This window comes from Mesitornis unicolor, unplaced genomic scaffold (genome assembly GCF_000695765.1).
Source record: "Mesitornis unicolor isolate BGI_N332 unplaced genomic scaffold, ASM69576v1 scaffold3469, whole genome shotgun sequence".
In the NCBI taxonomy this organism is placed as follows: domain Eukaryota; kingdom Metazoa; phylum Chordata; class Aves; order Mesitornithiformes; family Mesitornithidae; genus Mesitornis; species Mesitornis unicolor.
The window spans coordinates 65,965-82,552 of NW_010206382.1; the positions used below are offsets into that span (position 1 = coordinate 65,965).

Below are 16,588 nucleotides of genomic sequence, written 5' to 3' on the forward strand. Positions count from 1 at the left end.
CTGTCTGGGAACAAGTGGTTCCAAAGAAGGGGGAAATGTTTTGGTACCTCTAAAGACAAAGGGCAGACTATGACCCAGTGGTTTGGCAGCTATAGGTATATTTTAAATATGTAGCAGGTAGAAAGTGTTCTTCGGGGCTACAGAAATTATCTTATGACTGCCTTGGGCTTGTGGGGTTGAGGGGCTCCCACTGGACTAAACCAGTACCCATGTGAGCCATCCAGTGTGGGTGGGAAAGAAGAGCTGGCACACACCTTCATCATTGTGCAAAGCCTTCTTTCTTAAGCTTAAAATCAGTCGTGGTGGGTCTGTGCTGAATTCTTTGACAATTTGCTTCTCAAGCCAAATGAAGGCCATAAAAATATCTGTTAATTAGCTAGCAAGTACCATGTCATTTCAGGAAGCCAAAGTAAAGTTAACCTTCATTGCAATGATTTTTCAATGATTCATTCAGTAATGAAAGACCAATGAATATTTCATTGATATATGGTAAGTGCTGTTTAATAAAACTGAAGGCCTAGTAGTGGTGAAAATGTGAAGGCACTTAGTCAACCAATTATGGCTTTATACTGACTTGAAAAGCCCCTCGCCTCGGATGTGAAGTCAGGGCGATGCAGTTCTGAGCTGCTGTTCTTGAAGGTGCATTGCTGCTGCAACCTTGCCTTTATCTCACAATGTCTATTACTACTTGACACACATTGCTTCTGCTCCTTTCTCCTGGCCCCACATACAGGTACAGGTAGAACAAAGAAGAACTTTACCTTTCTTTCCTTCTTTATTTGAGTAGGCTGAATTCTAGGTAAAAATTATTATTGTCAATGGCCTCTTTCTAGTGGTTCATAAGAAGAAATGAGTATTAGGCACTCCAAGGAAATACAAAATCACTTTAAAAAAATATTTTAACATTGGAAAAGCAACTACTAAATTAAATTATTCAATATGTGCCAGTTTTTCAAGGCATTTGAAGGCATTTTTCAATGCCATTTTGAGACATCCCCTCTGTCTGGAGTCTCAGAAGAAAAGCTCTCCGGCTGGCTCAGAGCTGCCATATATCTTAGATCTCCTGGTGGTCCCAAGGATTGCCATGGGCCTGGTGCTGCCACTGGCAGCATGTGCTCTGCCTTCCCCAGGGCTGTGCGCTCTGCAGTTTCTTCTTATTCCCCTGCAAATGCGTAGCAGTTGGGAAGAGAAGTCGCACACCACAGAGGAGAGACCGAACATCATCAGGGTATGGCACCACTGGAGACGCGTCAGCATCCTGGTTCAGAATGAGGAGACAGCAAAGTAGTCTTAAATCTTTTTTGAACAAAGCGAAATTTATCCATTACCATGAAGTGTAGTCTGCTTGAGATCTCAGACCATCAGAAATCTCATCTTGGCTTACTGGAATTTCTGGCCGCTTTTGTTTCAAAGGGTTGTGAACCTCTACAGAGTTGGCCTACATTCCAGGCTGGCAATGAAACAAATTTTCCTGGTTTCATTACAAAAATGTTTCCCACCTCTAGCGACAGAAAGCACGAAATAGAGAGATTTAGTAGACTCACCACAGTAATAACGGCTGTGCACAACAGGATAAATCCAATGAACAACGTGGTTTATTTGGCAGAAGTGCGTCAGCTTGTTGTAAGTGGCTCTAACAAAATACTCCTGGTCTCCTCAGATACTTATGATTTTTAACTGCTCCCAGACCTCATCTATTATGGTTCAGCTCCACTGTGCATTAAAGACACCGTGGCATGTCAAGTAACCAGGATGTTTTGAGACTTAAAAATAAAACGTCTGTGCCGTAGGATATGCTTAAGTTATAACACGTAAGCTGTGTAAAAAGCTACTAGCTGCTGAAGTAACGTGGTCTCTAGCTCAGGAAAAATAATGTCTCACAGGAGCCTGTTGTTGAGCACAGGTAATAGCAGGGCACTGCTGGAAAATCTGCAGCTAAAGCTGTTGCCGTAAATGCTTTTCAGCCCAGGGCTGTGCCGTGGTGGCAGTCTGTCCTACAGCACAGCAAGGTATCGGCACAGCAGGTCTGGGCCCACACTTCGTGTTCAGGACCATTGGAGGGGGCTTGTAAAGCCAAAAGGAGGAGCCTTTTGTCCTGGGGTTTGGATCAGGCCCGTAGTGGTCTGAGTGAGACTGATGCTGTTGCACAGCGTGAGGCAGCAGTGGCTGCCTGTCAAGAGAGGGCTTGCAACATCCCCGTCTGGAGAGTTCTGGTGTCTTTGCTTCATGCAGAGAGCGCCGGGAGCATCTCTGCCCTGAATTTTGAGTGTATTCCACAGCAAATCGAATGCATTTGTTTAGGTAAGTGCTTCCAAATGGGGGCAAGAGAAGAGATTTTTGGAACCCTTAATCTCATTCACTGAAACAAATTTTCAGAGAATAGCTGTATGTGAGCGCTCAGCACTGCGCAGCGCTGACTGTGAGCTTGCTGTGCTGACATCCGCACTGCCTGCAGCCAGCAGGTGCTTCCTAATTGCTGGTGTTAGAATTAAAGGAAAATCTATATTAGAACATTAGTGCTGCACTAAGTAGGTAACTTAAAACACCGCTCTGTGCAAAACTGTGTGGATGAACTGCAGGCAATTAGAAACAAATCTCCATAGCCAGTCTTGAAGAATCCTATAGAGATATTCATAATCCTGCAGTACCCTCAGCTCCTAATACTGCTCTGCAGGGTGCTTTTAAGACGTGCACTTTACTTATTGTGGTGACTGTATTTGGAACAAACTGTCATTGTGGTTTCCACAAAATGCTTTGATAATAAGCCAATATTGCACATTGAGTGTTTTCTAACTGCCATTGCAGCTTCTGGCAGCAGGTAGAAAAATCATTACAGCTATGGGATACTTCTTTCCCTGAAAGATTGCTCTGTTTTTGTGATAGATTTATTTTTTAAAAAATAACAGGTTCATTTGTAAGGAGAATTAAATCCCTTTTTATTTTCAACCATTCTCAGTTTATAAGCTCTCCCTTCTCATAAAACCATTGCACGTTCTCCCCTGACTGGGCTGCAGAGTTAACTTTTCAAGTGCGTGTAGGGGGGCAATAGAGTGGTGTATGTGGGGGGGACTCACTCTCCCTTTACCCCTCACAGGAGCACAGAAACGCCATCGCCCATGTCCCTGAGCCCGTCCCCTGTCAGCTCTGCTGGAAGCAGCGCGGGCACCACCGGCTCCTCCTTGGCGGGGACCATCACCATCCCTCAGCGCATCCACCACATGGCTGCCAGCCACGTCAACATCACCAACAACGTCCTGCGGAGCTACGAGCACTGGGACATGGCTGACAAGCTGACTAAGGAGAACAAAGGTGCCCCACTCGGCTTCTTCCTTGTCCCCTTTGGCTCACCAGCTTTATCTTTCTTTCTGTTCTCGTAGGCGTTGCTGGGAATTGGACTCAGAACCACCGCATCTAAGAGCACAACTGTGACAGCTTGAGCAAACAGACCAAATCTGCTTGCTGGTCACTGTAGCCAATGCATATCTTCTCTTGTCAAGCACAGAGGGGGGGGATGTGTAACACGCTGAACATGGGGTTAGCAGAGCAGCTGGCAAATAATTTAGTGAACATGAGCCCCAAGTGATGAGAGCTTTTGAGTCTGCAAATTCGTTCACAGTTTCAGCTTCTCATAGAGCACAGAGGTTATTTTCATACTGCTCTGTCAACCGGTTTAAGACTATTAAAATGCTAGCTAGGATAATAAGCAAACATTAGGTTTTATGTTTATGCGGGGAGTCCGATTAGGAGTTGTCCACTGAAAGCCATGACCTTGACTCTCATATGGTTGGATTGCAAATCTGTTTGCTTATTCCTAACAACAAAATGTAAGTCTTTACCACAGTCATTTCAAAGGAGTTTTGGCAAGCAGTTTGTGACTAGGTTATATAGAGTATAGTGGAGTGGCTGAGATGTAACTAAAGGACAATTTTGGCCTATAGTGGGCCAGCTGTGAACTTCCCCATGATAATGTAATTATTCATATTCCAGCTTTGGGCTTACACAGATCATTGACAAAGCTTTTTTTGACATTAGAGGTGTAGAGCCTAACTGGGAAGTATTCTCATCATGAATTGGCTCATTCTCTTAAATTATACTGAGATTTCAGATGGCTGACTTTTCCTGACAAATGTGCTCACTGTATGCAGTTTGATCTTACTCCCATTAATGTCAGTGGCAAATTTCCACTGATTTAGAGAAACTAAGCTTGAGATTTATAGAGTTTTATGTCTGAATGGTGGGTCATAATGATCTATCCCTGGATGAGGAACAATAATAGAAGTTCTGTCCAGTCCTCCCCACTGCTTCTTGTCTCTCTTCACATTGGTTAATTTAGTAGCAGTGCAGTCACTTTGGATTTTTTTCCATAGCTGCATCCATTTTCACAAACATGAAAGGGATTCTCTGTCAAATGTACTGCAGAATATTACAGTGGGAATGCAGAAGGATGCTCTGATAGGAGAAAGAGATGGCGATAATCTTGTAATTAGCCCTGTGTGTTGTGGAGTTGTTAAATGTGCTATTTGGTATTGAATCAAAATAGCTCAGGCATTCAGCCAGCAGACAGAAAATGTACCCAGCCACTGCTGTTATCAGTCCTAGAGCTGGATGAGAAAAAACCTGCTGACTCTCTTTCTGCATTTTCCTCCCTACACTCTTCTTTGTTCTCTTTTTGATTTAAAATCACATAAGCCCAATTCTGCAAAGCTATATAGGAATAATCTTTATTCAGATGAGAAGTCTCTTTGACTTTAGTGGGACTGGATGCATGAATAAGGTTTTCTCACTTGAACAAGACATCTAGGGTTGTGCCCTGTTCTTCCATATCTTGTTTCACAAACTGCAGCCATGTTACAGGGGATGGAAAGTTCGTGTTGCTTCAAATTTCATTGAAGTATCGTAAACCATTGGAGAGGTCAGAGTTTCATACATGGTATAGCATGTCTGTCTTTATGCTTTGTCTGGAAAGATACCTCATTTCTAATTAAATGCTCTATTTAAAGTTGCATGCTTAAACACAATTAAACTGCAACTTGAAAAATTCATAGTGTAACAAAAATTATATATATAAGGACTGCTGTGGCACTCTGCAGGCCTTCATCGTATCACATGATGGATTCCATTTACGGAAGGATATATTTAAGATACTTTGGCATGAGAAATGTCGCAGTGTGTCGTGAAACCTCGCTGTAATTATTTTGGTAGATGTCATCTGCACCCCTCAAACAATTCAAAACTCCTGTATCCTGCTGGCTGGGACAGGACTCATCCTTTTTCCTGTAGCAGTCTCTAACCCACCTTTGGCAGCTGGAGTGCTGAAGGTACACTGGCGTGTGGGCTGTGAGTACAGAAATGTCCCATGACAGTAAAGAGGATAGCTGCAAACCTCAGACTCTGCCTTGAGTCCCAGGTAAAGGACAGATCCCTGGCTTCTCTCTCGGGGGTTTGGGCAGTTAGTTCACCATAAAAAAATAGATTTATTTATTTTTTCTCCCCTTGAAATAAGACTGGTCTCAAAAAACCAAGGAAACAAATATAGTCCCACAAAGAAACCCACTTTTAAGATAAAAATTAATTTTATTTTTTAAAAAACCCAGATCCAGTCACTTTTTTTTTTTTTTGCAGTCAGCTCTCATTGTTTCTGTTGTCTTCTGAATCACAGGGGATGTCTTGCCCAAGAGCATGTCCCTGATGAGCATATAGAGATGGGTATAAAAATGTGGCTCCATCATTGTAATGTCTAATAGCCTTTATATCTGGGTCTTGCTGCTGTCATAGATGTTTCTTAGGTCATGCCCATGCAAACACAAGAGATTTCTTCCATGTTGTAGGAGCTGTGCAGCCTCCTCTTGTCCACGGCTGTCGGCTTAGGTTTTGTGCTCCTCTAATGCCTGCACACTCCCAGTTTGGACTTGTCTCATGTCCAGCTGGCTCAGAGCAGGAGACAGAAGCCTTTCTCGTCAGCCTGACAAAAGATGTGCCATTAAAATAAAAAGGCGTAGCAAGAGGGAGAACAGCAGAACTGGGACCCACCAAGATGATCTGGTTTGAAAAGGAAAGTGGGAACTCACTGCCATGTACCTCTGGTCGGTAGAGATGAGTGTGTGGGAGAAGAGATGGAGTTTGTCATAAAGTCTGCATCTGGAGCAGGCCAGGCTGAACTGCAGACTGCCCAGAGCCAACCCATGGGCTGGTTTGTGTCGGATCACCCAGAGAGCTGTTCACCATTTATAACATCAAACTCTCAGCTGACTTCACAAAACCAGATAATTTTTTTTAAGCTTCCAAAGATAGCAGTAGAAAACCATCAACTCTGTAGTGACGAAGGCCTGTTCTTTCACATATAAATTTAATAAGTGTCTTCAGTGCTTGTGGCTTTTTCAAGAAGTGTTAAACTGAAATTAGGCTTTGAGGTGAATTCTCAGTGTTTAAAGCAATTATTGTTTATTGGAGCCCAGAATGAGATCTCTAGAATACGAGCGAGGCAGTGCGTTATTTCACTTCTAAATGTATTGATTTTGCACTGGAGGAGGAGAGTAAAAGACAGAGGAAGGAAGATTAAAAGTAGCTGCTGGCTGCAGCATCTTAACACAACTGGTGATAGCCCTAAGCTTTCATTATGCTTGCCTCCAGCCAAATCACTTTGTGCTGTGATACTGCTGTAGCTCCCAAGCTGACCAGGGTCAGGCTGTCAATACTTGGATAGAAGACCTCAAAGCAGCACTTACTTGCTGAAGAGAGTCCTGATAATGATTTTGTACCTGGTGCCTGCTCTCCCAAACTGCAGCCAACACAGTGTTGGCTGGCTGAGTGCCATGCACTAGATTTTAGACAGGGTGAGAATTTAAGGGCTCAGCCACCAGTTATTGTGATTGTTGGTTGTTATCTGAGCTCTGAGGGGCTTTTCACTGAGAACGGGTTCCCACTCACCTAAATATAGTGTAAGTGTTGTATTATGTGGGAATGCCTGTGTCCCAGTGAACAAAAAGACAAGCTGTGGGACACTATCCAGTTCCCCGTTAAAAGCAATCAGGAAAGGTCTGCTTGCCCAAACAGGATTAGTCGTTCACACAGAGACCATCTAACACATGGCATAAAGTAAACTGGTGTGTTGCTTCCTAACTGTGGCCCTCTGTTTAGTGACCTCTTATCATCCCTTCCCAACACCAGGTCCCAGTGGCCTTACCCATCTCTTCTTTCCCCTTGTAGGTTCCCGTCTCCTAGATGCTGTTTTCACAGTGTGCACCCTCTCTCCTCTTCCTTCTCCCTTCCCATCCCACACGCATCCTCTGGGGCCTGCAGCTGCAGCAGGATGAGCAGAGGGCCAAACCTGCAGTAACAGAAGAGGGAGGGTGGGGACAAGAGCAAGCAAGATCTTCTGCAAGATCCAGACTAGCTCTTGATGCCCAGGAGAGGGTACAGCATGGAAAGGCAAATGCCACAGTTAATTGCAGCTGTTTAAATCAAACGATCAGCAAACCTACACTCAAAAAACTGGACGTGCAGATCCTCAGAGCTAAAGGAAGACTACTGGCAGCCACTTGTACCATGTTGTGGTTGACTTCCAGCATGGATAATCTGATTTAGTCTGTTTAAATGTATTGTTGCCTCTTTAAAATTCTTTGCTCCTGACTGTGTGCTCACGTGCACAACGTCTTGAGAATTCACTAATTGCACCGCTGCTACTGAGTGGGAAGCCATGGTAATAGATGTGTTTCTGTACCATTGCCTGAAACAGTGACTTCTGCTTCTTGTGTATTGCAGAATTCTTTGTAGACCTGGACTCAGTGATGGGACCCTTAACACAACACAGCAGTATGACCAATCTGGTTCGTTACGTTCGCCAAGGACTCCACTGGCTCCGCATTGAGGCTCGTTTGTTGTAGTGACTGCTGCCCTCTTCATAACATCCCCATTCTTCTACCTCTACCAGCGCAGAGACGATCACTGGTGGAACTCCACTCATTTCTGGAAGTTTATTCATGTAACTTCATTTTTATTGCCTTTTTAAAATATCCTATCTATTGGAAGTAGAAGTCACCATAAATGGAACTTATGACTCGAGAGCAGTATGTGTTGTACCACCTAATCATTTTCGACAATTTTCTATGCCTTGTGTCTCCTGGATCCTGCCATCCTTATGTGCTTTATGGAACGGTACATTCCCTGCAGTATTGTTTTTAGTCCATGCTGCCTTCAAGTGAAAACAAAAAAGCACTTTGAGAAGATACGGATTCCTGAGAAATAGTACAAAGGGTCTTAAGTATTTGAGGGTCTATATGAGAAGTCCCTTCTGAAATAAATTAGTAGAAGTTATAGCTATTCATTCAAAATCATCTTCTGAACCTGAACCAAGTTTTTTGACGCTTAATTCTGGCATCGTTACCTGACACAGTACCTTCCTAAGATCTCATGCTTCCTATAGGCTTAATCTCTAAAAGAGAACATCGAGTATCTTACAGGTACATAGTGTAAGATCACCAAAGGTGTTAAGAGGTGAAAAGGTTGAAGGAATGCCTCATTAAAGAATGATGACACACTATGCAATGAGGTTTTGATATTCCATTCTTCCTGTTTATTGTTGGCTTAATAATTTCATTAGGCAGCAGAATTTATTGCAATTTTTAGGCAATTTCAAAATATTAGCTTTCATAGTCTTATCTACCATTCCTATACTGAATCTGCGAATTTTCTTTCAGTTTTACTGTTTAGTCTCAAACAAATACAAGGTCTTTCTTCATAGAACAATCTCTCCTTGCATAGTGACTCAGTGAAAGCAGATTTTACCAGGACCGCTACACTCTAAGCATTGATATTGTATGTAAAAGTCCATTAATAAGTGTATGCAGATTCTTCATGAAACTCTCTAGAAGTTTAACTAACCAGCTACTGTTGAAACATTATAATTACATGTGGCATCAGTTTTGACCTGTTTTGTTCATTTCAGAGCGTTAAAAGCAAACAGTATTATCTTGCTATCTGGAAAACGGTGTCAAATTAAATAAAATCACCAGATTTACCCAAAAGCAATATAACACTTGTTTAATAATGGCCACAGATACTTCAGTCAGACTCCCTGTTCTTCAAGCTCTGCCTCTGTTTACCCATGCTGTCATGTTTTGCACCATTCCTCCAACGCGTGAATCATAACGAGACAATTCAGATAGAATTTCAAAGCAATCGTGAATAAATTACACCATTTCACATTTGCTCCTTCCTCTTCTTTTTTTTTTTCCCCCCGTTATAAACTGCACTGCTCTTCTGGTACCACTGCAAGAAGCGCTGGTGCATGAAACAAAACAAAATCCATTTATATCAATAATTCACAAGACTTTAAACGCTCTCATCTCATTCTTGATATAACGCCTGCATACCTTACTGATCTGTAAATTCCATTTCTAGAAACAGAAAATGCCCATAGCAATGTAAATATTATTCTGTCTCATCTCATTGAAATAATACAATGTGTGTATTAAATGCCATCCAGATATTAGTTAATTGCAATTACCTTCTGCTAGATAACCCTGTATATCCTTTAATCTGGTGAGTTATTGGATTCTACTCACTGGGTTGTGACCAGACAAATAGGACAAATTTGCATTTAAAAGGTTCAGACTGTTAGGATTTTTAGAGCAGGCCTCGGATATTTGCAATAAGAGCAGTTTAAGGACTCTGCCCAATGCACATTTAAGACAAACATTCCTATAGCTGTTGTATATTAGCTCCCTGTAGTACTAACTTTTCTTAAAAATCAATAATACCTAATATTTTGTTCCACAAGACTGTATTGTAAATGTGGCCAAGGTGCATCATTAGAGAAATCATCCGGTTTAGGGGTGTCTGCAAAGGACATTTGCAGAACATGCCCGTCCTGTATTATCTGCACATTCCTGATCCTCCAGGGGTCGATATGCCCTTATCTGCTCTCAGAGGGTTTCGGTAACACGGCTGAAACATGAATCTGACAGCATTTGTCACGCTGATTCTGGCCCCAGTAGCTAATGAATAAAAACCACAACAGTGAGAACTGTTCAGAAATGTAGATGAAAGGTGGTGTTTGTTTTGGGTTTTTTTTAAGAAAAAGAAAACAAAACACTTGAATTATTTTCTTTTCTAGCAGGGTGAGTACTTGGGACGAAGTTGGGGTGGTTTTGTCACGAGCCAGTTTTCCATTCTTTTTGCAAGATCTTGCTAATGAGATGCAGTAACTATTTAGTCTAATTAACTGCACTGCCATCACTTGCTCCTTTAATGTAGACTGAAATCCTAGACTTCCGTGCATTTACAGAGGATAGATACGTCTTGAAATGCAATCTTCAGGCGCAGGACTGTTCAAAGAATTCGCTGCAGTCACTCGCTGAAGACAATGTCTTATCTTTCCCCTGTTGCTTGCAGTAAACAGACTCCTATCTCTTAATTTACGCCGTGTTCACAATCTTTTGCTTAACAGCTCAAGGAATTAGCCCACCTGGTTTTGTATCCTGTGTCTTAGTTTGAAATGCCTGCTGAATCAATGGCATGATTATAATAAGTCCAGCAGTCAAGTCTAGGATCACAAGCCAACTTAGTATTTAGCAGTCTTGTTTCAAAAGCGGCTTAGGAACAAATTAAATATGGAGAGTGAATTACCGTCTTATCCCCGGGGATGATGCTTCTTTTGGGTTAGTTATTAAGGATTATTGCACTTTTACAGGCACTATATTCATCTCATTTCAAATGCCAACATGTCATCTTTGTGGAATCATTTTACCCCTTCAAATATTACTTCCAGCAGAGTTAATCAAATTAGGTTGGTTGTTTGTTTCCGTCCACAGGGAAGCAGCATGTGTTTGCTTGGTCATTTCTATGTCTGCTCTTAACACTGCCCACTTCAGGCATTCAAAGTTGTGAACCGAGCACCAAAAATTACAAGATTGGCTTTAAATCATGGGTCGTTTGGGTTTTTTTTTGTTAAATAAAATTTTTTGGTTCTTTTATTGCCTTCTGGGTACTGAGGTTTGAGCCTGATTTCATGACATGTTTACAGGCATTTTTCAAGCGTGCCGAGGGCCAGAAATGACACATTTGTTTTTAATAGTGATAAACTGGGACAGTGATGTAATCTCTTGATTTCTGCAGCTGGGATTTAAGAAAGGCACCAAGCTTCGTAAAATATTGCCAGAGCTGACAAGACTGTCATTTGTGTCCCCTGCTTCAGGAGGTTTGGAGCAATATCAGTAGTTCAGCATGGAAGGGAGCATGCCAGTGACGGGCTAAACACAGGCATTTGGGAGCTCCATCGCCACAAGATCCAAGGGCAGCAGAGTTCTAAGTGCTCAAGCGCGGCATTTACATAGCACTTAACCTCCCTGTCAAGAGCTGCAGCAGGTCTAAAGTGAAGTATTTGACAATGTGCAGGCAGAATATCCTGCTCTGAGCGCAGTGAGCATCTCTAGCTGCATGATGTGTGTTGGGTCCTCAAGAGCAGGGACTGAAGGGAAAGCCCATACAGATGGGACATCTTCCCCTAGACCATGTCGCTGATCTCAGCTGTGCTCCTTTGGCTCCTTTCAAAGGACAAATCACCTTTCCCACACTTAGCAAACTAACAGTGTGCGTGGTTCACGCTGAGTCTGGATAGCCAGGTTTGGCCCAGTATTTGTGCTTTTTTCTTTTATTACATTTTTTTCTTATCTTTATTTTTTCAGTCATGCTGGTTTAGCTCACAGCCATTTTGGTCATAGTGTTGGTAGCAACTTTCACAGCTTGCTTCTTGTAGCTTAATTTCACTTTTTCTTACATGTTCTTTGGACTTTTAATGATTTAAATAATCTCCCTGTGAATATTTTGTCTCATTTACAAATGACCTCCTTTGAAAGGTAGGGACAGGTCTGTTGATAGCAGTGTGGGGTTTTGTTAAGAGTAAAAATTGAGAACTTCATTTCTCCTAAAGAAAAAAAAATCAAAGAAATTGAATCTGGGCCTTGATTTCTATGCTTTTTTAATTTCACAGATTTTACAATGGTCTTCCATTATAACCAACAGTTTCGATTCACTGACAAGTTTTTAGGTACTTTGGAAGAAATGTTTTCATTGTATTTTTATCAGTATTTAATGCTATCTAAAGCAAATGATCCGTTTTGTGAGTGTATTATTATGCCACTTGGCTTTGAGTTCAGGAGAGACTCCACTACGCGCACACACGTGTGTGTGTGTGCACTTATGTATGGATTTGGATGTGGATTTGCAACACAAAGTCCTTACTCATGCCTTCATAGCACAGAAAATAGATGCGATAACCGTAAGGAGAAAACAGGCTCACCACTGCTGAGTGGTGGCAGAGTTATGCAAGTGTATCTCTGTAGTTTGTGTATGGTCCTGTTTGCATCTCTTGTCTCCTTGCAGGCAATGAAGGTGTGACAGAAAGTAGCAGCTCCTGTCACCTTGGTCCTGCGGTCCCTGAAGTCATTGTCAAACCTGGATGTGCTGTCAGCATGTTTTTTCAGAAGGTTCACTCATTTGCAATAGACGTATGTCTTGAAATTTTAAGAAAGGCAAAGTTATTCACAAGTCACCAAAGAAAATGAATTTGTCATTTTGAGCCAAGTGTAAAATGTCCTACGTGTGGGCAGGCCCACAGACCAAGGTGTCACTGCAAAGGGCCTTTCCCTCTCGCCGCATCTCCCCGACCTCATTGGGGTGCACCAGGAGTGAGGCAAAGGGGGTGAAGATGAGAAACCACTGTCCTTATAACATCTTCCAGCTTTCCTTTACGTATGATTTTATAAATACAAATAAAACAAGTCTTGTTAATGCTGGGAAGGCTCAACTCCTCTGTTTCTTATACTATAAGTCCTCCTGGACTTCCGTGGTATAACCAGACCACTATACACAGCAATGCACATAGGCATTCTCTATTGTCTAATGAGATACGTATATCTCACTAGATATAGTGACATATTTTGGCCATGTCACTTGATATTTGGTAGCCTGTATGTATAGGGTAAAGGCTCAGTTAGGCTCTCCTTCATTATTGAAACCTCCCTGCTACTGAATGCAAAATGTTCCTGCCTGACTTACAGATTAGCCATCTCCTCTGCAGTATTTTTGTCAGACCGGCCTTTCTGATGGACACGGTAGCTTTACTTTAGCCGTTCTGTTTCAAAAATATTTTTGCCTGTTTCTTTTGTCTTCCAAGATCACTGATTCTGATCATCTCGTGCCAGTTTCAACCCATGGTGGTAGCTGCTGAAGTCAGAAGAGGCTGAGTTCAGCTCTTGTGTACAGCCGGGGGGGGATCGTATGGCTCTACAGAGAGCAAATACAGGCGCAGATGAGTCACTGCATAAAACTGGTGTCAGATGAGAATCAAACCTGGCCACATCAGGAGGCACTTCGACAGAAATACTATGAAAATAAGCTGTGCCCAGAATTACAGGGCATGTAGCAACATCTCAGGCAGCTCACTGACACTGTTATCATATTAGGCAATGGCAAAGATGTGAAGAGTGGCTTAAGGAAACTGGGGCGAGTTGATGTGGTCCGGCATTATGAATTTAACCCATGTGTTGCTTCTGGGAAATGGAGATTCATTACTGTTGATACATCCTGCAAAATAACACCTATACCATGGTATCCTACAAAATCTGAATATGGCAACCATCCCATCCAATTCCTTAACCCATCTCAGGGTGCCACCACATATCACGGAGCCAATGCTTGTCGCTTCCCTGAAGTCACCATAGAGTTAAAGTGTTTTTCCTTACAACTCCAGCAAGGACCAAGCCCGGGGACCCAGCGGGCAGTTCAAGTAGCAATGTGCGTACTCAGTGCTTTGGAGAGAGGCCACAGAAAAGCCCTGACCTTGCCTGACAGGCTGTGGAGCCACACAGAGCTCCCTGAGCCCACCAGCCTGCTCAGGGTGTTGGGCTACTACAGTGCAGTGTGAGCCCCCACATAGCCCTGGCCACAGTATTGGTGTGCAGGAGATGTGGTGGGGGACCAGTGCTGTGCCCGACAGGACTGAGTGATCCCAGCCCCACCGCCTGGGTGCAGCAGAGCTGTGGCTCTGCATTGCTCTTAGGTCTTGGTTCTCTGCAGCTGCAGATGGGACTGGGCGTTGAGCACTCGCTTGTACTTACCCTGTACCTGGAGATGCCAAATGGGTTGACAGAAGTGGTGCATGCAGTAACATCATAAAACTAAGGCAATATTCACTGTGTGCAGAATTGCAATTTAAATTGTAGTGTCCACGGGACCACTCATGCTTGCAGGACTCTGGCTGAGTCCCACTGATGCCAGAGGTAAAAGCCATGTGAGTGGATGATGCAGCTGTTTGAGATTTGTTTTCTCCTTTGCTTTTAACTGAGTTCCCCTCTATGCAAGTTCTGTAAGCTGTCTGTGCTGCATATGAGTTTATTCACAGTTGTGAGACTATCACCCTGTTGTAATTCCATTGAAAACCCCATCGATTGGAGATGGGTTTCCTACTTTGCTCTAACTTCTGCTCAGTGATTTCTTTCTCTGAGTTAGAAGGAAAGTCAGACTCTGAAGCGAATTTCGTTGTTTTAATGGACAACAGTAATTACGACAGAACCAAACTTCGAGCTGAGCAAATGTAAAGTAACTTGACTCATCTTGTGGAATTCACGGTACCAAATTCTGCTGTCCTATGGCAATCGTGCAAGTCCTGGGAAGCTTGCTTACCAAAGGAGAAGCTGGCTGACAAAAATGGCACAGCGCTACTGGAGTTAAGTTTATTGGGCCAGAATTTCGGTTGCATTAACCTCTTTAATTCAATGGAATTACACCCATTTGTGTTCTGGCTGAGCACTTACCCCACTGAAATTAGTTCAAGGTCTCTGGACTCGTGCTGGAATAACTGTGAGCAGACTTGCTCTTCAACCAGACCATGCGTTGTCCTTGCTCAGGGAAACCACCGCTGACTTCAGTGATAATTACCGTGGAGTTACAGACTTGAAGGAGCCTCGACCCACTGGCAGGAGGCATTTACCCTCGAATTTATGAATGAACTGAATAGCGGATGACAGCACGCATGCTTATTTATGACAGAGGTAGAGTACAAGTTCCTCACCTGGTGTAAACTGGCACAGGAGTACTGATTTCAGTGGAATTAATCCAATATGCACACGCTGAGGAGCAAACCCTTTAACTGAAAGCTAATTTTTTGCCAATATGTCTCTATGCAGATAAACTCCCATAGCTTTTATCATCATGCGGTTTTTACTGATCATGCCAATGAAATGATTAATGTCCCATAATCCTTGCCTATAAGGAAATAGTGTACTTTGCAAAGCTAGGCAGTATAGAGGACATCGTAAAACTGCTTTAGACCACACAGTCTGGAAAAACATTATCAGAAACAAGACCAACAGAGCAGCTTTTTATCTGATGGTGGTTACACTTTCACTGTGCTTCCACCGCTGAGATGGTTACATACGGAGTGAATGATGGTTGCACGTTTCTGATGACTGTGGGCCAAAGCTCTGACTGATGTGCCTCTGAGTAGCTCTGGAGATGTCAGTGCTGATTTACACCAGCTGAAGAACAAGTCCTCTCCCTCTTCGTACTGTGCTGTATGCCCCAGTGCAGCTTCATAAATCCATACAGAAGCTGAGTATATATTCGGTTATTCTGATTCAGCACCAGATAATCCCTGCTAAAAGAATTGGAGGGTAATTTCAGCCTGCTGTCCAGGCTCGCGTATGTTTTGGTTTTAACTAAAAGGCGTGTTGCAATTTCATTACCTCCGAGTTTAAATATTTACTGGCATCAGCATTAGCTTGCATAGCAAAATGGGAAATAAATTCAAATGTGTCAGAAATGCTCTCAGTCTAAAGATGGAATCTCTTACTTTAGTTCAAAACAGCAGGCTAAAGTGGTTTTTCTAAGCCAAATGGGTTTTGTACATTTAAAAGTCATGGCAAATATTTATCTAGGCCCAATTCTGCCACTCTTCCCCTGAGCATCCTAATCGGCAGGTCGCCCCACCGAAGAAACCGTGTACATCAGTGCTCAGCACACAGCTTGCAGAATCAGGCACCGGGTATGTTAGGTTGATGCAATCAGGAGTTTAATTTTAGCCATATGCGTCATTTGAGGACACTTACAAATTATGTACATTTTATCCAAGCTGACAGTCCTTGTAATTCCATGAAATGTTGTATAATTTATTCCTGTCTGTATTTCTGACATCTCTGGATTGCATATCTTCTACTGAATCTTAAATGCTGTTGTTTTTTAAAACCCGCATTCAAGAGGTCTAGGACGTATCATCACAGAGGATAAAAACAAGTCCAAAGACCTGGTTATTTTTTGGTGTGATTTTGAGCTCTCCTTTGCTTTGTGATGTAGTTTGCTTTGCCTTTGGCTGTAGTACTCCCAGGATTTTAAAAAGGGCTCGATTCAACTCAAGTTGCTTCCCATCTTCTGAACAACAAAAACGAAGCAAAATACAACTAAGGTTCAGGAAAAGTAATCCTGGCAAACTCGGTGGATGTTTGCTCTCTCTAGTCCTCTTAGTTTTTTAACCTGGCCATGTTTGGAGTAGTCTTATATGTGTGTTCTCCTGCCCACCATTTCTGGCTGTTGT

General features: G+C 42.7%; 1 protein-coding gene across 1 annotated transcript in view; it reads left to right on the forward strand.

Moving 5' to 3' along the window:
• Positions 1-8,641, forward strand: part of AFF2 (AF4/FMR2 family, member 2) — a gene marked incomplete at its 5' end in the record, with an annotated part of 31,911 nt that extends 23,270 nt beyond the window's left edge. Inside the window, 2 exons of the mRNA XM_010191716.1 lie at positions 3,095-3,309; positions 7,762-8,641. Coding sequence (XP_010190018.1) covers positions 3,095-3,309; positions 7,762-7,883 — 337 coding nt within the window. The remainder of the gene's footprint in view (positions 1-3,094; positions 3,310-7,761) is intronic.
• Positions 8,642-16,588: the final 7,947 nt, after the last annotated feature.